This window comes from Equus quagga, chromosome 14 (assembly GCF_021613505.1).
Source record: "Equus quagga isolate Etosha38 chromosome 14, UCLA_HA_Equagga_1.0, whole genome shotgun sequence".
In the NCBI taxonomy this organism is placed as follows: domain Eukaryota; kingdom Metazoa; phylum Chordata; class Mammalia; order Perissodactyla; family Equidae; genus Equus; species Equus quagga.
In genome coordinates, this window is record NC_060280.1 from 29,035,231 (window position 1) to 29,060,610 (window position 25,380).

Consider the following 25,380-nt stretch of genomic DNA (forward strand, 5'->3'; position numbering starts at 1 on the left):
GAGCAAAATTCCCCCTCTGCCTCCCCCCTCACAGATCAGCATTGGACTGTAATGTAAGCAACAGACTTTCATTTGTGGGCCACTGAAATTTTGCAGTATTTGTTACCACAGTTAATCTGCACTGTTTAATACAGTTAGTATTCAGAGAGGATACTCACATACACCTCAAAACTTCTCATAATGTGGTAGGTTGCATGAAATTGCTTCACTCTCCACGGTTGTATTTTCAGGGCTTATGAAGTATCCTGGTTGGGCTTACTCTTTCCACAATGTTGTCAGTTTCTTTACAGACTAACACTTAGAGGACTAGAGCTCTTTACCCAGTCTTTTCTATTAAATAAACTCTGAGCCTTTGGACAGGTCATTTCTCTCTGAGGCTTATCAGTACAATCTGAATTTAATCTGAAAAGATCCCATTCTAGTTTCTAGTTTCTTTAAATGCATTAAAAAAAGAAAAGAAAAGATCCCTTCAAACTCTAACATTTTGATTGTTAGACCCAAGACTCACTTTGGAATCTAGTCAAGAGCTCAACACCCTCATCACTTTCTATTTAATTTTTTCTCCAATGAACCTCATACTTGGAATTGTTTTTACCCAATAAAATACATCAATTTGCTTTCAAAAACTTTTCAAAAATCAAGGATAATTGCCAATTGCTAAAAACTGACTGTATCTTGACTGCTACCACATACACACTCCTAATTCCAATCAAAAGCAAAAAAACCACTATTTTTATTGGATTATAAACAGACACATATTTCTAAGTTTCACAAGGTATTTTAAAAAGCTGACAGTAACTCAGTAATCTGAGGACCCCAGATGTGGAACAGCACACAATTGCTAGTTGTCTCCTAATATTTCTCTCTCCTTTAGTCATAGAGTTTTAGTCGGGTACATTCATGGCAGCCCAGCTAGGGGCTATATCTCAGTCTACCTTACAGCTAGGTGAGACCATGTAACTAAGTTCTCGCCAATGGCATGAAAACAGAAATGATATGTTCCACTTTCAGATCTTGCCCTGAAAAGGATTAAGCGTACACTCTCCTGAGTCATCTCTCCTCTCCTGGCTGAGTGATGTGATAGTGGAGCAGCCATCTTGGATCAATAGTGCAAGTCACATATTGAGGATAGCATGGCCACCCCACCAGCCCTGGACTGCTACTGACTTCTGAATGTTATGAGAGAAATTATCTTCTCTCTGCTTTAAGCCACTATATTTTATAGTCTTTGCCTCAGTAGCTCAGAGTGTACCCTAACTAATACAGTAGATAAAGTCTGTGCCCCACTGTGAAATAAGGCCGGGCCCTTCTGACTCCCAATCTAATGCTTTTTCTACACACTGAATTCCATCCCCTATCATTCCTCCTTCTCCTGCCTATCCAAGCATTCTTCTTGCCATTCATAGATTACACCAACATTCATCAAAGTCCGTATTTTGCAAACATTTTGAGAGAAATAACTATATATTCTTGGTATTCTATATTTTTCCTATATTCCCCAAGTGCAATGTCACTCAAAAACAAGTATTCGAAAAAAGTTAACAGACAACAGTGGGAATTCCCTTAAAAACAGTAATCAATTACTCCCATAATGGGAGTACCTTCAGTTGATAGCAGAGCCTATTTTTTAAACACTTTGCCTCCTTCACAGTACCTAACCCATACCTTGTACACAGAAGATGCTTAGCATATATTCAATGATTACGCATCAGTAACAGTGACAAAATAGCCATATTCTTTCAGGAAAAGCAAACATTAGAGAAAGAAAATATTAGCATACATTTAAGTTATGCAATCAAACATAAGAACTCCCAATTGAAATGAATTTCCTATTTAAGTGGAGATAGATATATATATATATATTTTTTCTTTTTTAAGATTGGCACCTGAGCTAACAACTGTTGCCAATCTTTTTTTTTTTTTCCTGCTTTATCTCCCCAAACCCCCCTGTACACAGTTGTATACCTTAGTTGCAGGTCCTTCTAGTTGTGGGATGTGGGATGCCGCCTCAACGTGGCCTGACAAGCGGTGCCATGTCCGTGCCCAGGATCTGAACCCTGGGCCACCGCAGCGGAGCGTGGGAACTTAATCACTCAGCCACGGAGCCGGCCCCTAAGTGGATATATTTTCTAAGATAAAGGCCTATGGACAAATAATTTCATGCGTTTCTTTCAGGCTAAATTAAGTCACAAATATACACTTGATGCAAACCTCAAAAATATTACTTTAAATATTACTATATCTTCAATACTGAGAACAGAGCCTGGGACTCAGTAGGCTCTCAACAAATGTTTGTTGAATTAATTAAAAATATCTATTTATTAAGCACATACTATGTGCTAGGCACAAAAGACACTGTCTCTGCTCTCACAATTTTAATTTTTTGAGAAATCTCCACACTCTTTTCCATAGCGGCTGCACTAGTTTGCATTCTCACCAGCAGTGTATGAGGGTTCCTTTTTCTCCACAACCTCTCCAGCATTTGTCACTTTTTGTTTTGGTTATTTTTGCCATTCTAACGGGTAAGGTAACATCTTAGTGTAGTTTTGATTTGCATTTCCCTGATGATTAGTGAGGATGAGCATCTTTTCATGTGTCTATTGGCCATCCGTATATCTTCTTTGGAAAAATGTCTGTTCATGTCCCCTGCCCATTTTTTGATAGGGTTGTTTGATTTTTTTGTTGTTGAGTTGTGTGAGTTCTTTCTATAGTATAGAGCTTAACCCTTTGTCAGATATAAGACTTGTAAATATTTTTTCCCAACTGGTGGGTTGCCTTTGCCCAATTTTTAATCTTCTATCTTCTTGGACTTGGCAAGCACAGTTATTTTAAAGCCTGCGTTTGATAACTGCAGTATAAGGAGCCCCTGCAGGTCAGTTTCATCATCTGTTGCTTCTTCAGGGTCTTGTTCATGTTGACTTGTTTCCTTGTGTGTCTGGTTATCTTTGACTCTGTACTGAATATTATATTTGAAACACTGTTAGTAGACATAAAAATTTGAAACCTGGGATGAGGGTACCTCCCTCCAGGGAAGACTGTTTTTGCTCTTCCTAGGCACCTGAAGACACCAGTAATCCAGGTTCACTTTAACCCTTTTCAGGCTCCAAATGACTCAGAGCTGTGTGAGGCATATTTACTTAAGAGTTCATCAGTAGTCACAGGGCAGCCCTTTGGTGTCCCAAGCCAAAGTGGAAGTGTTTTCAGGGTCCCCACCTGTGGCAGGCCCTAAATTCCAATTTTTGTTCCTCTATCCCAGCACAGCTAATAAAAAGACTGCTAAATCACTTGGCTGCCTATCCTGGACCAACAAATGCACTCAGGGCAAAAGTGGCCCTAAATGCTAACCTCAGCTATCTGAATTCCTGTCTTCAGGATTGTGGCCTGGAATTTCTATCTCCTTTCAGCTCCTGAACTAGAAATTCTTGACTAACTTGTTGAGCCTTCAACGCCTTCAAACAGGTTTTTAAATCTATATTTTGTCTATCTTTTCTAGCTGTTAGAGGAAAATTGTCCACATTACCTTATCTGTCATTAGGAGAACTCGAAGTCGGTCTACTATCCAATACTGCACTACATAGTACAGTTGTATATACACTTAACTTACACATATCCAACTGTATGTACTTAGCTCTACCTTCCACAGCAGTACTAAAAATTGTATTTTGTGAATGTGCTCCATTATAAATGGTGAATTACTATGCACATTATATACTATATATCACTGTATTAGGTTAGATACTTCAAATCATGCATCCTGTAGTTCATGGGCAATTTAAGGGTTTCCAAGGGTAATTTTTTACTTTATGAGCTTTTCATTATTTATCGTCTTTAGAATCTAACTCCCAAGTAAGACAAGACTTCCCTATACCAGGGACAGATACTGAAGTTACCTATTAGAGATAGTACAGACATATTTTTATTCTGAGTGGGAGCTTAAACAAGATGATATCTAGGTCCCTGTCAACTGAGATTCCATAATTCTATACTTAATTTAATTTGTACTAGACAAAGATTCATGGCCTGATGTTTAATATGTATTTTAGAAGGGTAAAAATACTACCAATCAGGAGAACCTTGCCCATCAGCCTGAAAACTACCAACAAAGGAAACAATAGTATGTTTTTTTCTTTTTTGATAAGGCCCAATTTTCATATTCTTCTGAAATCATGCTACAATTATGGTTTGACTGCATTTCTCAGAAATTAAATATCTCCATCTCATGTATTTGTCATCTTTACATATTCTACAGAAATAATCCAAAAAGGAAAAACAACTATATGCAAAATGATGCTCTCAGCATTATTTAAAACAGTTTTAAAAAATCAGAAACATTTTATTGTATCTACATGAGACGACAGATGTTAACCAAATCTATTGCCGTAATCATTTCACAATACATGTAAATCAAACCATCACCTTAAACTTATATGTTAACATCAATTATTTCTCAATAAAACTGAAAAAAATCAAAAACACAATCAAAACTGGAAATGGTTAAGTATGATATATCTACCAAGTACCATGTTGTCAAGAAAATTGTAATTATGTTCTGCAGGATAAAAATTACATAAACAAATCCAAAAGACAAACTGAGAATAAATATTTGTAATAAATTAACCAAAGACTTATCTCTTTAACATTAAATAAAAAAGAGAAAAGACCAATGACTCAACAGAAAAATGGGCAAAAGATATGAAGACAGTTCATAAAAAAGAAAACGCAGATGTCCTTTAAATATATGAAAATATATTCAGCCTCATTTATAAGAAAAATGGAAATTAAAACTAAAATAAAATATAGTTTTCATCTTTCACACTGGCAAAGAAAGATATTTGATACTACACTGTGAAGTTAAGAATTTGGGAAAGCAGGCACTTTCATACATTGCTGATAGAAGAATAAATTGATACATCCTCTCTGGAGGGCAATTTGGGAATAGCTATCAAAAAATTTAAAGGTACATACCTGATTCAAAAATTGAAAAAGAAGAAACAAAACACATAATTTGCAGATGAAATTATTGAGTACATAAAAAAATCCAAAAGAGTAAATACTTTTTAGAATTAATTAGAATATAGTAGGATTGCTGGATATAAGGTTAATATACAAAAGCCAAGTGTGTTTCTCTATATCAGCAAAAAGAAAAAGAAATAATTTTAAATGGCATAAAGAATATCATGTACTATCTCCTGTACGGCCAAGTAAACGCCAACCATACCTGACATTCCCACAGATAACAACTATAAACTCTAGACAAAACACACAGAAAAAGAAATACAACCAAAATCCACAAAGACCTGAAGGTACTAGAGAATGAATAAATGCAGGCTTGATTCTAAAAGGGGGTTAACACTTGGGAGAAGGGGCCAGCATGGGGTGAGTTTCCCATTTTTATGGCTTTTAATTTAAGGGCAGGTAGTAGGAAAAGCCATGCACTAAAACACCAACAAAAATCCCATGGTCCTTGGCCTGCTGAAGAACCAGAGCACAGACCTCAGGGCAATCATAGCCACCGGAGACTTTGTCCAGAAAGGAGAGAGTTAGAGAGGGAGAACCCCACATTCTGTGTGTAAACTCGGCCCAAATCTCTGGCTAACTCCTGTTCTATGTATGTGTGGGACACATTCCAGCTACGGATAAAAGAACATATTGAGATTTGAGCAGCCTCCCAAGAAACAGAGTTTGCAGTCTGAATTCAAGCAAGTTAATTACCTGCTAGAACAAACAAAAAAGTCAAATTCTCCTGAGGAATAACAGATTCCAGGGTCTCCACAATATAACATTCACAGTGTCCATAATGCAATCCATAATTACCAAATGAAGAACCAGAAAAATGTGACCCATTTTCAAGAGTGAAGATAATACAGTGGTGACCAACTCCAAGATATTCAGATGTTAGAATTAGCAGACAAGGATTTTAATGCAACTATTATCAGTGACTTAAAGGAAAATATGCTTTCAATGGAGGAAAAGATGAGACATCTCAGAAAAGAAACAGAAACCATAAAAAAGATCCAAGTGGAAATTTGAGAACTGAAAAATACAATACCTGAGATTAAAAAGTCACTGAACGGTCTTAATAGCAGAATGGAGATGAAAGAGGAAAGGGTTCATGAACCAGAAGACAGATAATGGAAATGATCCAATCTGAACTACAGAGAGAAAAAGATTAAAAAACAAATTTAATAGAGCCTTAGAGACCTGTAAGACAGTACCAAGAGATCTAACATATGTGTAAAGAAAACTAATAATTCATTGAGAGTGGACATGTATTACAATAAACGCTAAAGGAAATTCTTCAGGTTGAAGGGAAGTAATAGCATTTGGAAATTTGAAATTTTGGTAAAGAAAGAAGAGAAGTGAATATGGTAGATATCTGGATAAACATAAAAAGACTTTTTTCTTTAAAATGCATACGAGTGATTAAAGCAAAAATTATAACATTGTATTATAGAAGTGATACAAATGATAAAGGATGGAGGTGGTAGTGATGATAAAAATGGGCCAACACTGTTGCAAGAATTCACAAGATGTGGTACAATATTAACTCTAAACAGATTATGAAGTTAATTTTCCAAAACTGAAACGAAATCCAAAAAGTCCTATATCTATTAATGAAATTTTATTTGTTCTCAAAAAGCTTTTCATGAAGAAAACTTCAGGTCCACATTGTTTGGGTGGCAAATTCAATCAAATATTTAAAGAAGAAATAATATCAATCATACAAAAACTCTTTCAGAAAATAAAGCAGGGAACACTTCAACTCATTATAAGGCCAGCATAATCCTACTACAAAAATCTAACAGATTTATTAAAAATCCTTAACAAAATATATAAAAAGAATAACACATCACGACCAAGTCGTATTTATCTGAGGAATATAAGTTGGATCAACCTTCAAAAATCAACATAACCCATCATATCACAATGTAAAATTTTTTAAAATGCTAAGGTACATCCAGACAATGGAATATTATTTAACACCTTTTAAAAGGAAATGAGCTATCAAGCCATGAAAAGATACGGAAGAACCTTAAGTGCACGTTACTAAATGAAAGAAACCAATCTGAAAAGGCTACATACTGTGTGATTCCAACTATATGACATTCTGGACAAGACGAAATTGTGGAGACTGAAAAGATCAGCGGTTGCCAGGGTGGAAGAGGAGAGAAGGATGAATAGGAGGAGCACAGAGGATTTTTAGGTCAGTGAAACTATTTTTCATGAGAATATAATGGTGGATACATGTCATTATACGCTTGTCCAAACCCAGAGGATGTACAACACTAAGAGTAAACCATAATGGAAACTATGGACTTTGGGTGATTAATGTGTATCAGTGAAGGTTCAGTACCAGTACCACTCTGGTGGGGAATGTTGATAATGGGGAAGGCTATGCATGAATGGGGGTAGGGAGGACACAGGAAATCTCTGTATCTTCCCCTCTATTGTGCTGTGAACCTAGAAATGCTCTAAAGAAATAAAGTCTTAATTAAAACTAAAACAAAAACATGATCATCTCAGCAGATGCAGAAAAAGCACTTGACAAAAATTCAACACCCAATAATTTCAAAATTTCTCACTAAATTTTGAACAGTCATTCCTCTCCTATGTGTCTACCCAAGAGAAATGAAACATGTTTACACAATGATCTGTGCATGAATTTTAATGGCAGATTTATTCATAATAGTTGAAACTTGGTGTCCATCAACTGGTGAATGAATAAACCAATTGTTCTATATCCATACAATGGAATACTAGTCAGCAATAAAAAGAAATAAACTACCAATACAGAAAACAAAATGGATAAATCTCACAAGCATTATGTTAAGTAAAGGAAGCTAGACCCCAAAGTTCTACATACTGTATGATTTCTGTAAGGCAAACTGTCAGAATAATGAAGAACTATTACAAGTCAACGATAAAAGAACCCAATTAAAAAATGAGCAAAAGATTTAAATAGACATTTCATTAAAGAAAATAAATAGCTAATAAGCTGTAACAAGTATAGATTCATGCTACAACATGGATTAACCTTGAAATCACACTAAGTGAAAGAAGAAGGACACAAAAGGCCACATATTATATGGCTCCATTTATCCGAAAAGTCTAGAATAGGCAGGCAAATCCATAGAGACAGAAAGCAGATTAGTGGTGGTCAGGAGCTGTGGGTAGGGAGGAATGGGGAGTGACTACTAATGGGTATGGGGATTCTTTTCGGGGTGATTAAAGTGTTTTGGATAGTGGTGATGATTGCACAACATTTCAATATACTAAAATCCAGTGAACTATACACTTTAAAATGGTGAATTTTATAATTTTACGTTATGTGAATTATATCTCAATTAAAAACAACAACTACTACAGGACATAAATTAAATCAGTGGCTGCCAAGGGCTGGAATGATGCAATTCACTACAAAAGGGCATGAGGGAATTTTCTGCAGTGATAGAAATGCTCTATTATATCTCGAGTGTGGTGTTGGTTATGTAACTGTTTACTTACACTTGTCAAAACTCATTAAACTGAACACTTAAAAGAATGAAACTTACTGTCAATTATGTAAATGTAAATTATACCTCAACAAGTCTGACTTTAAAAAAAAGTACATAAACAGAAAAGCTCTGTCTAAAACTGACATTGGAGGAAACATAGATAAATCCATTTGCACAGTGTTTTACCGTATAAAGTATGAATTAATGATAAACTATATTGGAGAGTTTTTTCATTTCCCTTTATAAAACATTTGGAAAATATAATTTAATGTTAAAAATACAATACTTGAAAGATGCTTGACTTCTCAGTTGCTTTATAAAGCAGTTTTAAAAAGACATGCAAATTACAAAAATAAATTCATGTTGGTATGAGTTGAATTGCAGTATAATACCAACTCTCTTATTTTTAAGTTTTTCTCTATAATTATGTAAAATTTCCTTGATATCTGGGAGACAGGATGTTTAAGTCATTTTTTCTGCATAAGCATGAATCTAATTTTAAAGAAACCATAAGTGGAACTTACTACCTTTGTAAAGTATGACATTTTTACTTAGAGAACACATTAGACTGTATTTGATATGTTATTTTGTTGCTGACTTTCATATTGCTAAGGAACTACAGCTTCTAAAAAATCTTATAGTGTACTATTTCGGGGTAAGTTAATAACATCCACATTTTCAAAAGTTATATACTAAAAATATATATACAAAATAAACGTAATATTTTGAATTTGATTTGAGTGTTTTCAGGCATTAAAATAGTTTTGACTAAGTGATTTTTTTTTTAAAGGAGCTGTTTAAATTTCAGGGTTATCTTTATTCGATTAAGCGAAAAACAAAACTATTTTTTAACCAAACAGGAAATTTAGACAAAACCCTAGCATTCCTAGATATGCCTTGGTTCCTTGGGGGAAAAGAAGAAGGACGGAGAATGGGATCAGGAACTGGATGTGGGAATTTAAACTGAATTTGTAATTTCTTTAAAAAGGAGATCTGATTCAAATTTAGCAAAATGTTATGATTTAACAAAATGGGAACTGTTTACCATTCTCTGTGTTTTTAAAGAGGGGAGAGAAATCAATTTGTTAATAAGTCTCATTTTGTTGACCAGGGCTGACCAATAAATCTCATTACCTCTTAATTTTCTTAGAAGGCTCTATGAGTATCCTAATGTAAAGCTTTGATATCCACATTACCAGAAGAGTCTCCAGGCTGCCCTCCACAACTCCAATCCTTCTCATCCTAACTACACACTGCAGCCAGACCAATCATCCAAGAACCAACAACAGAGTCCAATTCTGTCTACATCAGATATAAAGGTGAGGAAGGGTGGGATCAGATCCCAAAGGGCAGAGGAGTTCAAAACCTTTTGGGATTCAAATACTCTCTCTATTTCAGTGAGCCTGAGTTTGTGTATAGGTTAAAAAATGGGAATAACTGCGTCAAACAATCCTTGGGAGGATTAAAAGAGACTTTTTACATGAAAGCATCTAGTACCAGGCCTGGCGTATGATCACTCAATAAACACCAGCTTTCTTTCATCTATTCTTAACTGCCAGAGCAGTCCAACACACAGGCTATTCTTCAAAAAATAAAACTCTTCATTAATTTCTTCAATGATCCATTGCTTGTTCAATAGCATATTGTTTAGTCTCCACATCTTTGACCCTTTCTCAGGTTTTTACTTGTAATTAATTTCTAGCTTTACAGCATTATGATCGGACAAGATGCTTGTCATTATTTCAATTTTTTAAACTTTACAGAGGCTTGCCTTGTTTCCCAACATATGGTCTACCCTTGAGAATGTTCTGTGCGCACTTCAGAAGAATGTGTATTCTGCTGTTTTGGGATGGAGTGTTCTATATATGTCTATTAAGTCCAACTGTTTTAGCTTTTCATTTATTTCCACTGTTTCTTTGTTGATTTTCTGTCTGGATGATCTGTCCAATGATGTGGAGACAAATGAAAACGATAACATGCCATACCAACTCATATGGGATACAGCAAAAGCTGTATTAGGAGGGAAATTCATCTCAATACAGGCACACCTTAACAAACAAGAAAACTCCCAAATAAGCAATCTCAAATTACACCTAACTGAATTAGAGAAAGAAGAACAAACAAAGCCCAAAGTCAGCAGAAAGAGAGAAATAATAAAAATCAGAGCAGAAATAAATGCTACTGAAACAAAAAAGGCAGTAGAAAGGATCAAAAAGAAGGTGCTGGATCTTTGAGAAGATAAATAAAATTGACAACCCCTTTGCCAGACATACAAAGAAAAAAAAGAGAGAAAGCTCAAATAAACAAAATCAGAAATGAAAGAGGAGAAATAACAACAGACTCCACAGAAATACAACAGATTATAGGAGAATACTATGAAAAACTATATGCCAACAAAATGGATAACCTAGAGGAAATGGATAAATTCTTAGACTCTTACAATCTCCCAAAGCTAAGTCAAGAAGAAGCAGACAGTGTGAACAGACCAATCACAAGGAAAGAGATTGAAACAGCAATCAAAAACATCCCAAAGAATAAAAGCCCAGGATCAGATGGCTTTCCTGGGGAATTCTACCAAACTTTCAGAGAGGATTTAATACCTATACTTTTCGAGCTATTCCAAAAAACTAGGGAGGATGGAACACTTCCTAATACATTCTACAAGGCCAACATCACTCTGATACCAAAGCCTGACAAGGACAGCACGAAAAAGAACTACAGGCCAATATCGCTGATGAACATAGATGCAAAAATTCTCAACAAAATTTTGGCAACCCGAATTCAGCAATACATCAAAAGGATCATACATCATGATCAGGTGGGATTCATACCAGGGACACAGGGATGGTTCAACATCCGCAAATCAATCAACGTGATACACCACATCAACAAACTGAGGAATAAAAAGCACATGATCATCTCAATAGATGCAGAGAAAGCATCTGACAAGATCCAACAGCCATTTATGATAAAAACTCTGAACAAAATGGGGATAGAAGGAAATTACCTCAACACAATAAAGGCCATATATGACAAACCCACAGCCAACATTATTACTCAATGGGCAAAAACTGAGCGCCATACCCCTAAGAACAGGAATGAGACAAGGATGCCCCCTATCACCACTCTTATTTAACACAGTACTGGAGGTTTTGGCCAGAGCAATTAGGCAAGAGAGAGGAATAAAAGGAATCCAAATAGGGAGGGAAGAAGTGAAACTCTCACTGTTTGCAGACGACATGATCTTATATATAGAAAACCGCAAAGAATCCATTGGAAAACTTTTAGAAATAATCAACAACTACAGCAAAGTTGCTGGGTATAAAATCAACTTACATAAATCAGTAGCACTTCTATACTCTAATAACGAACTAACAGAAAAAGAAATCAAGAACACAATACCATTCACAATCGCAACAAAAAGAATAAAATACCTTGGGGTGAATTTAACTACGAAAGTGAAATACCTATAAAACGAAAACTACAAGGCTTTCCTGAAAGAAATTGATGACGACATAAAGAGATGGAAAGACATTCCATGCACACGGATTGGAAGAATAAACCTAGTTAAAGTGTCCATACTACCTAAAGCAATCTACAGATCCAACGCAATCCCAATCAGAATCCCAATGACATTCTTTACAGAAATAGAACAAAGCATCCTAAAATTCATATGGGGCAATAAAAGACCCCGAATTGCTAAAGCAATCCTGAGAAAAAAGAACAAAGCTGGTGGCATCACAATCCCTAACTTCAAAACATACTACAAAGCTACAATAATCGAAACAGCATGGTACTGGTACAAAAACAGGTGCACAGATCAATGGAACAAAACTGAAAGCTCAGAAATAAAACCACACGTCTATGGACAGCTAATCTTTGACAAAGGAGCTATGCACACAGAATGGAGAAGAGAAAGTCTTTTCAACAAATGGTGCTGGGAAAACTGGAAAGCCACATGTAAAAGAATGAAAATTGACCATTCTTTTTCACCATTCACAAAATAAACTCAAAATGGATCAAAGACCTAAAGGTGAGACCTGAAACCATGAGGCTTCTAGAGGAAAACATAGGCAGTACACTCTACGACATCAGTATTAAAAGGATCTTTTCGGACACCATGTCTTCTCAGACAAGGGAAACAATAGAAAGAATAAACAAATGGGACTTCATCAGACTAAAGAGCTTCTTCAAGGTAAGGGAAAACAGTATTGAAACAAAAAGACAACCCACTAATTGGGAAAAAATATTTGCAAGTCATATATCCGAAAAAGGGTTAATTTCCATAACATATAAAGAACTCACACAACTCAACAACAAAAAATCAAACCCGATCAAAAAATGGGCAGGAGACATGAACAGACATTTCTCCAAAGAAGATATACAGATGGCCAGTAGGCACATGAAAAGATGCTCATCATTACTGATTATCTGGGAAATGCAAATCAAAACTACACTAAGATATCACCTTACACCCATTAGAATGGAAAAAATAACCAAAACAAAAAGTAACAGGTGTTGGAGAGGTTGTGGAGAAAAAGGAACCCTCACACACTGCTGGTGGGAATGCAAACTGGTGCAGCTGCTATGGAAAACAGTATGGAGATTTTTCAAAAAATTAAAAATAGAAATACCATATGACCCAGCCATCCCACTACTGGGTATTTATCCAAAGAGCTTAAAGTCAGCAATTCCAAAAGTCCCATGTACCCCTATGTTCATTGCAGCATTATTTACAATAGCCAAAACATGGAAGCAACCTACGTGCCCATCAACTGATGATTGGTTAAAGAAGATATGGTATATATATACACAATGGAATACTACTCAGCCATAAAAATGAATAAAATCGTCCCATTCACAACAACATGGATGGACCTTGAGGGAATTATGTTAAGCGAAATAAGCCAGATAGAGAAGGACAATCTCTGTATGACTCCACTCATACGTGGAAGTTAAACATGTAGACAAAGAGAACAGATTAGTGGCTACCAGGGCAAAGGGGGGTGGGGGGTGGGCACAAAGGGTGAAGCGGTGTACCCACAACACGCCTGACAAACAATAATGTACAACTGAAATTTCAAAAGATTGTAAACTATCATAAACTCAATAAAAATTTTTTTAAAAAAACCTCTTCATTGTTCTTGCATGCCTCCTGTTCAGTTTTATTTGCCTGATCAGTTTCTCCTTGCATTTTATTATTCTATTTCTCCCACCTTAAGTGTTCTGCCCCCATATCCATCATCTATTCCTATCCTACTTATCCTCCAAGACCCAGTTCAAGTTGTACTTCTTACATAAAGTCTCCCTGACTTTGAACTCCTGTTGTACTTAAAAACCAGTGTCAGACAGTTGACCACTTAATTGTTCTTCGATTATATTTTAAATTTTATTTTTAATTATTCATTACAAACTACATCAACACATAATCCTTGTTTCAAAAATACTAATGATACAGATAAAGCTACAGACTCCTTTGACTATTATCCTCATTCCCAGACTCTCCTTTGGGGGAGCCAGTACTGTTTTTGTGATGCATCCTTCCAGACTTTTACCTGTATCTACATACTTACAGAAATGTAGTTTTGCTTTATCTCTTTTTATTTTATTTATATGGTATCAAAATGTACATACTGCTGTATAACTTCCTTACTTCACTCCTCAATGCATTTAGATCTATGCTATTCTTTTCAACTGCTGCAGTGTTCCAGTTTATTTATCCTTTCCCCTATTGGCAAGCATTTAGGTTTTTTCTAAGTTTTACTTGCATAAATAAAGAAATATTTCAGAGAGAAAATGAAGCAGAAACCACAAAATAAAACCACTACTTACATTGAAGAGATTTCCTAACAGTAAGTTCTAGTTAGCTGAATGCCTAAACGCCTTTGTATCTGAGAAGCATAGTATTTTTCATTTCCATTATAATTTGCATACTCTTTCTGGCATTAATTATGACTGTTTTCATAGTTTTGTTTGGTAAGATACACCGCTCATTAAATTATCTGGTGTAAAAGAGCCCTTGCAGGATTGGGATCTTTCTTTCTACCAGCATTAATCATGGTCTTCATTAGCTCTCAACACCAGAGGGCAGCAGCCTCAGTACTAATCAACAATAATGCAGAGAGCAACTGAATGATGAAAAAGCACTCCCTCCGTAAACTCTGCACTAAACTACTAATCAACCTTTTATTTGGGAAAAAATATTTCTAAAAAACAGGACATATGAAATAGGTAAAAACAATTAAAGAAGCAAATCATGCTCTCTCTCCACCAGGACAGATGAAAGAAATCTAATTTAGACCATCCAGGGAGGGACCATGAAAATCTGAGCTGGTGGAATAAAATATTTACATTCTTTGGTTACTTCAATGTATCTTACAAGTAAAACCTGGAAGAACCAAATGAAGATAAATTCCTTTTCATTAGGTTCTCCAGGATCTCTCTGATTTTTTAAATTGGAAGAAAGGAAGGGATGGGAAAAATAATTCTAGATCAAAGATATAGGCTTTCTAATGGCCTTGTAGAAAACTAAAAGGAACTAAACAACAGTCCTTTATGAAAGAAAAAATAGGGTAAAGAAGACCTCCAAAGAAAAAGCGGAAGTAGCCTGTCTACCCTATTTTGAAAATTTAAGGTGGGAAAAAAAGGAAGCACTTTCAAATACGGATCCCCTCTCTTATATACATTTTTTAAAAAATAAATTCATAGACTTTATTTTTTAAACCAGTTTTAGGTTTACGGAAAACTGAACAATAGTACAGGGAGTTCCAATAAACTGCCCTCTCGGAAGGAACATCTTGTATTAGTGTGTACATTTGTCATAACTGATCCAATATTGATACAGTATTATGAACTAAAGTCCATAGTTTATATTAGGGTTGACTCTTTGGGCTGTACACTTCTACGGGTTTTGACAAATACATAACGCCATATATCTGCCATTATAGGATCACACAGAACAGCTTCACTCCCCGAAAAATCCCTTGTACTCCATTACCTCCCACCTCTCCCATGAACCACTGATCTTTTTACTGTCTCTGTAGTTCCGCCTTTTTCAGAAGGACATACAGTTGGAATTATATGGTATGCAGCTCTTTCATAAGGGCTACTTTCACTAAGCAGTATGCATTTAAGGTTTCTTCATATTTTTGTGGCTTGATAGTTCATTTCATTTTGTGGCTTGATAGATCATTTTTTTTAAATCACCGAATAATATTCCATTGTATGAACATACCACAGTTTATCCATTCACCTATTGAAAGACATCTTGATTGCTTCCAGTTTCAAGATGAAAGACTCAAGTACTTGTCTCCTCTTCCTCCTGACAATTTATTAAAATGACAACAAAGGGATAAAAAGACTAAACTTATGCAAAAAGAACTGGGGAAGGGATCAGCAGGTACTGAGGAGTGGATGAGATTTCAACAAATTTCTGAAAGACAGAAAGTAGCATGAAACAAAGCACAATAAGCCAAAACCCAAATTGTGCTGATAACATCTACATTTTGTTCCAGCAATCCCACTTCTGGGTATTTAGCCAAAACAACTGAAAGCAAGGTTTGGAAGAGATATTTGCACACCCATGTTCATAGCAGCAGTATTCCAAACAGCCAAGAAGTGGATGCAATCCAAATGTCCATTGATGGATGAAGGGATAAACAAAACGTGGTATATACATTATTATTCAGACTTACAGAAGAAAATCCTGTCACATGATACAACACATTGAACTTTGAGGACATTATGCTAAGTGAAATAAGCCAGTCACAAAAAGACAAACACTGTATGATTCCACTTATATGAGGTATCTAAAGTAGTGAAATTCATAGAAACAGAAAATACAATGGTGGTTATCAGGGGCTTAGGGGAGCGGGGAAAGGGGACTTATTTAATGGGTACAGTGTTTCAGATTTGCAAGATCAAAAAGTTCTGGAGATCTGTTTTACAACAATTTGAATATATTTAACACTATGGAACTTTACACTTAAAAATGGTTAAGATAGTAAATTTTAGTTATATGTCTTTTACCACAATAAAAAAACTCAGATCTTGTGTTTTGTCTTCAGGTTCATTTTTAAAATTGAAAATAATGTAAGCAGTTGGTTAAGACCTAAATATAGTTCACTGCAGACCTCCGCAGCGGGCTCAGATAAAATCTCCTTCTCTTCTGGCCCACCTTGTGTCTTCTGAAGGTGTTAAGATCAAAAGGATTTTTAACTTAAGCTCCACCAATTAATTGTTCAAAATCATGCCCTATTTTAATTTGCTTCACTTTTGGACCATAACTTGCTTATTCAGGTCTTCCTTCCTTCCTTCCTTCCCTCCATCCTCCCCTCCCTTCCTCTCTTCCATTCACAGATAAGTGCTTTCCTTCTTTTGACGTTGTTGTTGCCAGAAATAACATGCCATCTTCACCATATCATTAACATCTTCTAGCTTTTCATTATTTATGGCATAGATGTTACTTTGTTTTTCAAAAGACATTTCTTGAAGCCCAATGTGGATCTGGTGTACTGCTGTCATCTGGGATTTCTTTACACTTGACTCCGGGGGGTAGTTCCTCCATGTCAACTCCCTTCATATTTCTTATTTCCTTTTGTTGTAGGTTTCCTCAACTTTAACTTTTGTATTTTCTATTGCATTTGGCAGGTGGTGGGAGGGATGCTGTAATTTTTAAATAATTAGCTTTTAAGTAACTAATTTTCTTAATTTCCAAGAGCTCATTCTTATTTCCTGTTCCTTTTTCATAGCTTCTTTCCTTATTTGATGGGATAATTATCTTCTTAAATTTAATTTAAAAATTTTAAGATCTTATGTTCCCTGATTTACCTCAGTTTTTTTCTTGGCCCATGACTTTGTTTTTCTTATTTTTCATGCTGCTTGCTTTCTTTATCTAACTTGATCCTTGGTTAGTCATTGATATCCATAAATTTTTCTGGGAAGCCGCTATGGGTTTTCTCTGTTTTTGTGTATACAGGTATGTTTCCTGCTAGTCTCCCCTTAAATAGAATGGCCAATTGGGAGCTCTGTTTGTGAGCTGGACTACTTGTCCTCAGACTTTGTTAGCAATTACATTATTTAAACTTTCAAAAGAATAACTAAAACTAATAGCATAATGAACTTTAGGAGGGGTGGAGAATAAATAATGCGAGTGCGCTTCATTTTTCATAGCATGAATCTGACAGATAACAGCTAAAGCTTTAAAATAAACCAAGGAATAGTGGTACTACCATATTATTTAGTCTTTTGATAGTAACCGTAAGAACAATTAAAAATAAACAGTTAAAAATGGCTTCTAGGGCCTGGTCCCATGGCCCAATGGTTAAGTGTGTGCTCCGCTTCAGCAGCCCCGGGGGTTTGCCAGTTTCGCTCCTGGGTGCCAACATGGCACCACTCGTCATGCCATGTTAAGGCGGCGTCCCACACAGCAGAGCCAGAAGCACCTACAACTAGAATATACAACTGTGTACTGGGGGGCTTTGGGGAGAAGAAGGAAAAAAAAAGAAGACTGGCAACAGATGTTAGCTCAGGCGCCAATCTTTTAAAAAAAAAAAAAAGGGCTTCTAAGGAGCAAATCAAGGATAAGAAGAGGCAATTAGGAACTCTGCCTAGAACGGAACGTTGCTTTCCATTATAATCCCTTTCTGTACTATATTTTTATCATAAGCATGTATTTCTTTGAAATAAATTGAAAATAAAATGATGGAAACTGAGGGAAAAATTTAAGAAATTTGGAAATAAAAAGAAAAAAATGAATTTTATTTCTAAAAAGGGACATAAATCCAAACTCTTATTTATATGTACTAAATTTCTTAGAGAAATATTGTTGCCAAGGAGAACAAAGCAGCTGTTGAGCAGCATATTCAGCTCTTTAAAAAAATTCCATGACAATTTATTCTGCAGAATGTTACATCCTACTCCAGCTTTTACAAGAGCCAATAATATGGTTTCAGTGAGGTCCCTGAAACTTGGTTTACAAGTTACTAACATTTACTAAATATTCAGGTTATAGAGTCTAGTACAGTGATAATAAAATTAGAGTAAAAGTCAGATGACCTAGATTCTAGTCCCAACCCTACCACTTAAAAGCCATATGTCCTTGAGCAAGTCATTTTCCTTTTCTGAGCCCAAGTTTCTCTACTTGTAAAAATGGAGATAACGATCACCTTGCCTGTCTACCATGCAGGGTTTCTGTGAATATCAAATGAGACTTAGATCATTTTATAAAGTTTGAAACACTACACAAATTCAAGGAATAAGTATTAACATTTCCCAAAATTACAAAAGTCATATGTATTCTGTTCTCTTCATTGATTAAGTACCAAATTAAGTAAAGTATTAAAAAAATGTAATATAGCCTAGTACTGTAAAAATTGGACTGAACTAGGTAGCAGATCCAAGTTCTGGTCCAGGCTGTACCACAAATGGATAATTTCCACAACTTCTTTGGATCTCTACACAATAAAATGTGATTAGACCACTCTGGTACAGGTGCTTCATAGGTATATTTTCCATCGCACAATGATGACTTCAAAGAGAATCTGTTCACCACTTTTTTTAATCTGGGCTATATTTTGCTTGAAAAACTTGCACTGCTAGATGTCTGAAAATCACTGAATTAGACTGAAGTCTTTTATTTCTATTTCACGGCATTTCATAACCCTAACTTAAGCTATCTTTAACTTTACACTTTATTCTTTCTCAACATAGACCTACATTCTGAGACAAGAGTGCTCTACTCACTAGATGTCAAAGTGCCATGGCCAATTCCTGCCTCTACATTATTGGTCAATATAGAGCTGCTGCTGCTACAAGCTAGCTGAGCAGCTCTGCCCTGTGTCCCGTCTTACTCCCCAACCACACATTCGCACACCCAAATTTTAGCCAGTGCTTTATATCTTGAATATAACACTGCTTTCAAAAAGTTAACATTTACAGTAGATCAGATACAGGACATAGTTGTCATGTTAAAGAGAACCTGGCTTCTAGGCCAGCAAGACTTGCCTGTAATTTGATAGAATGCACAAAAGCACTGAAAGGAAGAACTAGAAAGGAAGTGGGAACCTTAGTCAGCCCTAGAGCACAGAAGGGAGAGAGCACTGTAGAAGAGTCATTGGCGCATGGCCTGGAGGAGGAACATCTTGATCCACGGACTTCCTGGGTTCCAGTGGTAGGATAGTCCCATCATGGAGATGGATGCATTTACTTATTACAGGCTGATGCTGTTAAACATTTATGCCATATATCTGACTCCCTGTGATTTGATTTTGTGATCACTAAAAATCTTCTGATTCTCTGACCCCACCTTAGGGTTCATCTAGAAAATGCCCTGACTAGAGACAAATCCCCTTATATTACATCTGTACCTAAATTAATAAAATAGCATCCTGAATTCTGCCACCAGCTTCTATGACCTTGAGTAGGGTGAGTCCATCCTGAGACAAGATAGACTAACAAATTCCTCTGAAGGCAAAGGAACCAGAGGGTCAGATCCTGGACTATGGTAAATTTGCCAAGAGAATGCCACTCCACAGAAACTACATGGGGTATCCTGGACAACCCCAATAAACACCCTGTCTTGTTGCACTATTTTCTTGTTAACATTTAACACACACCTTATTCAAGGCCACTAAAGACAAGCTAAAGCCCTTCTATGACCTGGTCTATACATGTCTTTCCAACAATTTCTCTAAGCTATAGAAGAAACAAATGTTCTAAGTACACACATTAAAGTTTCTATCTCTGCTTGAAATAGTCTTCCTCTCAATGTTGGCAAGTCTAAATTCTAACTAATTTTGAAAGTTCAGCACAAGCAACACTTTTTTCACGAAGATTTTTCAAAGTATACCACTCCACCAAGGGTAAAACTAGCCATTTTGGTGACCTAGGCAAGTAACAAATTGCCCTCACATCAATTTATAACTTCTTATGTGCCTCACCAGAGTCATTAAGAATCAGCACCATTTGATAGGTTCCTTTTTTCACTAAATAAGTATTAATCAGGTACTAAACTCAGTTTCTCTACGCTAAAAGACTACATATGCTGTCAATGTGTAACGCAATAAACGCTGTAAGTCTGATCTATTATTCCACATTTCTGCACTCTACATTTCAGTGCCCTGGGACACAGCCTAGCTTACCTACACCATGAATCTGCAGTCGCTACACCTTTATCTACCAACTAAAAGTATATTCTCCCATTAAGAGAAGAATCAATTAAGTATTTATTATTTTTATTAAATAATTATTAAGATTACTTAAATCTATCCCTCTGTTAAGGGCACTTATTACTTGTTCTTTATATTACACCTGTGAGCTTTTGTTTTATTTTCGCCCTTCTATGTTCTTTGAAGATATGATCCATATCTATTTCATCTTTGTATTTCCCACAGGTTTTCAGACAGTGCTTTGTATATAGAGGACATTTTACATAAAAATTAAGAATTTCTCTTCCACTTTCAATGAAGGTTCTCCTCATTCTTTTTACTTGTATCTTGTCTTCTTATAAAGTCTTCCGTGACCATTCCAGTCCACAGGTCACTCTTTCAAACTCTTATAAAAACTGCCTCTAAACTATTTAATTACTACCAATGCTATCTTAGCATTGTCTTTTTGGGTGTATACGTATTTTATAGTCTTGTTATATTTCAGTATATCCCAACAATATCTAGGCACAGCATAGACAATTAATAAATATTAATTCATTCAACCAATCTTTTTAAAAAAAATCAATCAAGAGACTCGTTTGGAAAAGAATAGTCAAAACTGGCACCTAAAGAGAACAAAAGATCTCATCCATGGCAATGAAAAACAAACTTCTATTGTTGAAGGGCCAAAGGCTTTGACATACATAATAGTCACTAGTAAAAACTGTGTTGCAATTCTACATGTGTCTTTGAATTTCATAAATCTTCCTTTCAATTTAGGGAGACATAAGTGCAACCATTCATTTACTGACAATACCAATGAAAGCTGATGGCTTTAAGCAAAAACGATTAATTATATTAAACATACAAGGATAACATTCACTTGTAATTTAGTTAACTTTCCCTGCTGAAGACCTTTAAATAGTCAGTTTGTGGTATATATCATTTTCCTGTATGCTAAGCCTTAGCTCCCCTATTTCTATTAGGTTTCCTCCTCCTTAATGGATTAAAAGCAGAAGAGCAATCCTTGAATCTTCACTTTTTTGTATGCTTTCACAACAAGTAACTATATAATTCTCTAGTTCAGTAACTCAATCAGAATACTCTAGAGTGTTGTTACTCAAAGTGTGGTCCACAGACCAGCAGCATTAGTATCACTTGGGAGCTCATTCTGAGCCAGAATTTCAGGCTCCACCCCAAGCCTCCTAAACCAGAATCTGCATTTTAAGATGCCCAGGTGATCTGTAAGAACTTGCAGATTTGAGAAGCACTGGTTTAGACTCCAAAGGAAGAATTAGAATGTTCAAGATACATATGACCAAGTAATACTAACTTGTAATTGCTTATTTGTTGGTTTTCCTTATCTGCTAACTAAGGCTTGTTGAGGGGAGGAACCCTTGCAATCTTCCTCACCACTAGTATTCTGTGGGACTAACAGGCCCTGGAACATTATCCAGTACTCAAAAAATATTTTTTGCTGAATGCATAAATGACTGAACAAAGTGAAAATAAAGCTTTTTCAGAAAGCTAATCCTCTAGGAAATTGCACGTTATGTCACCTACTACCATACTAATTCTTTAATTCAGTATCATTAATTTCACTTTAAATATGTTGCCTTCTCTACTTCAACAAATGCATTTAATGCACTTGACAAAGCAAAAGCTTGGCTCATCTTCCTCTGTTGGAGCCACCAGGGGCCTCTTTTACAAGTCAGAGAGCTGCATTTTAATTCTGGCTCTCACAGATCCATCCCATATGTCTGCACAAGATGAAATCACCGCAATAACTTGGAGGGGGTGGGGGGAATAGAGGAGGAATGGGTAAAGCAAAACCAATTCTGTATCAGGGACATCATATGAAACCTGAAAAACACGATTTTTTGAACAAGATACTTCCAGAAAATAACTCCCGGCACGGGAAAGAAAGCGGCAGAAAAACCTCTACCTTTCTCAAGAGAAAAGGTGATACAGGAGAACAGGAGGGAGTGATAAAATCCCAGCGATTACCTAGCGACGGAAGGGGGAAACACACCAGACCAGAACTAAGGCGGACAGCGGTTAGAAACATCCAAGCAGGGTGCCAAAAAACACACAGGTTTGCAGAGAAGGAAGCCAAGGGAGAAGAAAGGGGAAAGGAAATAGTTCTATGAAGGGTGTAACTTGCGATGATGTTTTTTTTTTGTTTTTTTTGAGAAAGAGAAATGACACGCACTTGAAGGAGGGGTGTTGCAATTTCACGCGCTGCAAAAGGAAGCCACTGACGGTCCCAGGGAGGCAGCCGAGCAGAGGTGGGTGGCAACGCCCGGCTCCGCTGGCCCCCGCCCCGCGGCCTGAACCATCTTCTCTGCAGCCCGCCGAGCTCGGGTGGGGACGGGAAGGGCGGACTGGGGGGCGAGGGGAGCTTGCGGGAGGAGGGGGCGGAGGCGGGGCAGACCAGGTACCCACCTTATCCCAACGGAGCCACTGCTCGATGGCCGTGTCTAGCTGAGGGTCCCCGGTGTGGTAGGGGGAATGCAGCAGGTTGGAGTTCAGGTCTCCCTCTGCGTTTTCAGACATGGCAGCCAGACTGGGGTGTGCGCGCCTGGGGGGCGACGAAGACACCGAGTTGCGGGGGAGGGCCTGAGGTGCGCTCACCAGGGTCCCGACGCCCGCTCCTCACTGAAGGGCATCGGAGACCAACCTCAGGATGTTTGCGCCAGCTGCCGCCGCGGCTCTGGGGAAGCAGGAGAGACGGGGGATGCGGCCACCCGCTCCCCACCAGACCAGCTCCCGGTTTCCCTCTGGGCGAGCTGACTGGAGCGGTCTCGCCGCGAAAGAACAACAACAGTCCCAGATGTCTGGATCTGGCCGCCGCCGCCGCCGCACACACGCCGCCTCAGGCCCCGCCCCCCGCGCCGCCGGCCCCGCCCCAGCTGGTTTAAGCCCCGGGGGCCTGAGGCGCGAGCCCGGGAGCGCGCTCCCGACCTCCTGCAGTAGCGCGAGTTAGGATCCGCCCGGGTGGCGAGGGATTGGAACACGGCTGTTTTTATTTTTTAATTTGCCTTTTGCCACACGTCTTTTGTTTCAACCCCCACACATTCCCACGTGTCTCCTTTTCTCGATCAGTTGCCACAACCACCACGAGCCCCGCGCCTCAGCGCTCGCTCAGCGGATCCCCGGCGCGCGCGCCGGTCGCCCTCCCATTTCGCCTAGGGGAACGCGCCTGGCGGGAGGGTGCGCGGGGCTGTCCCCGCACGGCCTCACGGGAATTGTAGTTCTTTTCTTTCCCCCAGGTCTGCGGAGACTGCCGTAAAGACTACTACTCCCAGCACCTCCGCGCTCTCCCTTTCCTCAAAGGAGAAAGATCTCCCTCGAGGCTGTTTCTTACGGGCACGCCCTGTCACTGTTATGTACGCAATGTGGCCCTGCACTGAAATTAAACAAGGACTGATACAGTGAGGGGACAACTGGTATCCATTTAGTGCTTTACAGTTTACGAATCGCATTCTATCGCTTCAACCATCCTGCGAGGTAGGTGGGCGTGATCCATCCCCATTTTACACACAAAGAGGAAACTGCCCCTCACAGTGAACCGACTTTTTCAAAGAGAAGGAATTCCTGAGTGATGGAGCCAGCATTCCAGCCTCCTTTCAGATCTCCTCCGCTGGCACTTCTTGCTGTGCTGCTGCAGTGGATGAGGAGGTAGAGAGAACAAGTTGTGAAGGAGGGAAGATGGGTCACCTTTTAACCCTAACGTAAGTGAGGACGCGTAAGCATCAAAAGAGAGAGACAAAGAGCAATGGTGACAGGGATACGTGGGAAGAAGAAAGATTATTGGAATAATTTTAAATTTCTTGTTCGTTTGGCCTCCTCTCTTCTATGGAACGTTCACCTTTCAAGTCACACAACCTGAGGTGTGGGAGATGCTGAGAAGTGCTTACCTCTCGCTCTTTGCTCCTGACTTTCTTGGTTTGGCCTTCTTGCAATGGCTCTATGATTTTTGACCAAGTATCTTACAACTCTTTCCCTAGTCAGCTTTTTTGTAAGGAGGATGTAATAATATTTACACCTTGGCTACAATAACTTAATAAATGGCTTTAGAGTGTTTTGAGGTTCACAGATAAAAGACATAATAAATTCAAAGTATTACTTTCTTTCCTTTAAAGTGCCATTTACCATAATAAAATTCAGACTCCCAAGGTACAACATGATCGTAGAGCCAATTCCTGAAAAATAACGCGCCTAGTTGGGAGTTAGAGATTTAGCTAAGCAGTTACGTGTTTCCTCTGTGGAGTCAGCAGGTTCTGTTAATCACAGAAGGCCTGGGAAACAACCATATGTCCTGGAGAGAAATTCATCGTTCACTATCATCACCATTGTTGTCCATGACAAACATTAAACTTTTACTCTGTGCTGAGCATTATGCTAGGAGTTGAGGCTACAAGAAAGTATGTAACATAATTGTTCGTTTCAAAGAGTAAAATCTGTCTGGGAACAGGATATGTGCGAGCAAAGATAGCCAGTGATAAACAGTAAATGCTTGCTGCAGACAGCTGTTAAAGAATTCACAGTCTGAGGTGGTCAATAAAAACAAGTAGCAGGAGGGACCAGCACTGGGCTTTGAGGGACAAAAATTAATAAATACAGAAAAAGGTAGAGGGCGTTTCAAACCCATAGACCATTGGTTCTCAAATCTCCCTAGGAGTTTGTTTAAAATGTATATTCTTGGACGCTACCCCCGAGATTCTGAGTCAGGTTAT

The 25,380-nt window shown here is 37.7% G+C and overlaps 1 protein-coding gene across 1 annotated transcript in view; it reads right to left on the bottom strand.

Annotated features, from left to right (window-relative positions):
* Positions 1–23,495, bottom strand: part of PGM2L1 (phosphoglucomutase 2 like 1) — a 64,015-nt gene extending 40,520 nt beyond the window's left edge. Inside the window, exons 1-2 of the mRNA XM_046638419.1 lie at positions 23,322–23,495; positions 23,087–23,222 (exon numbers count right to left, since the gene is read on the bottom strand). Coding sequence (XP_046494375.1) covers positions 23,087–23,197 — 111 coding nt within the window. The 5' untranslated portion in view covers positions 23,198–23,222; positions 23,322–23,495. The remainder of the gene's footprint in view (positions 1–23,086; positions 23,223–23,321) is intronic.
* Between the last annotated feature and the right edge of the window lie 1,885 nt (positions 23,496–25,380).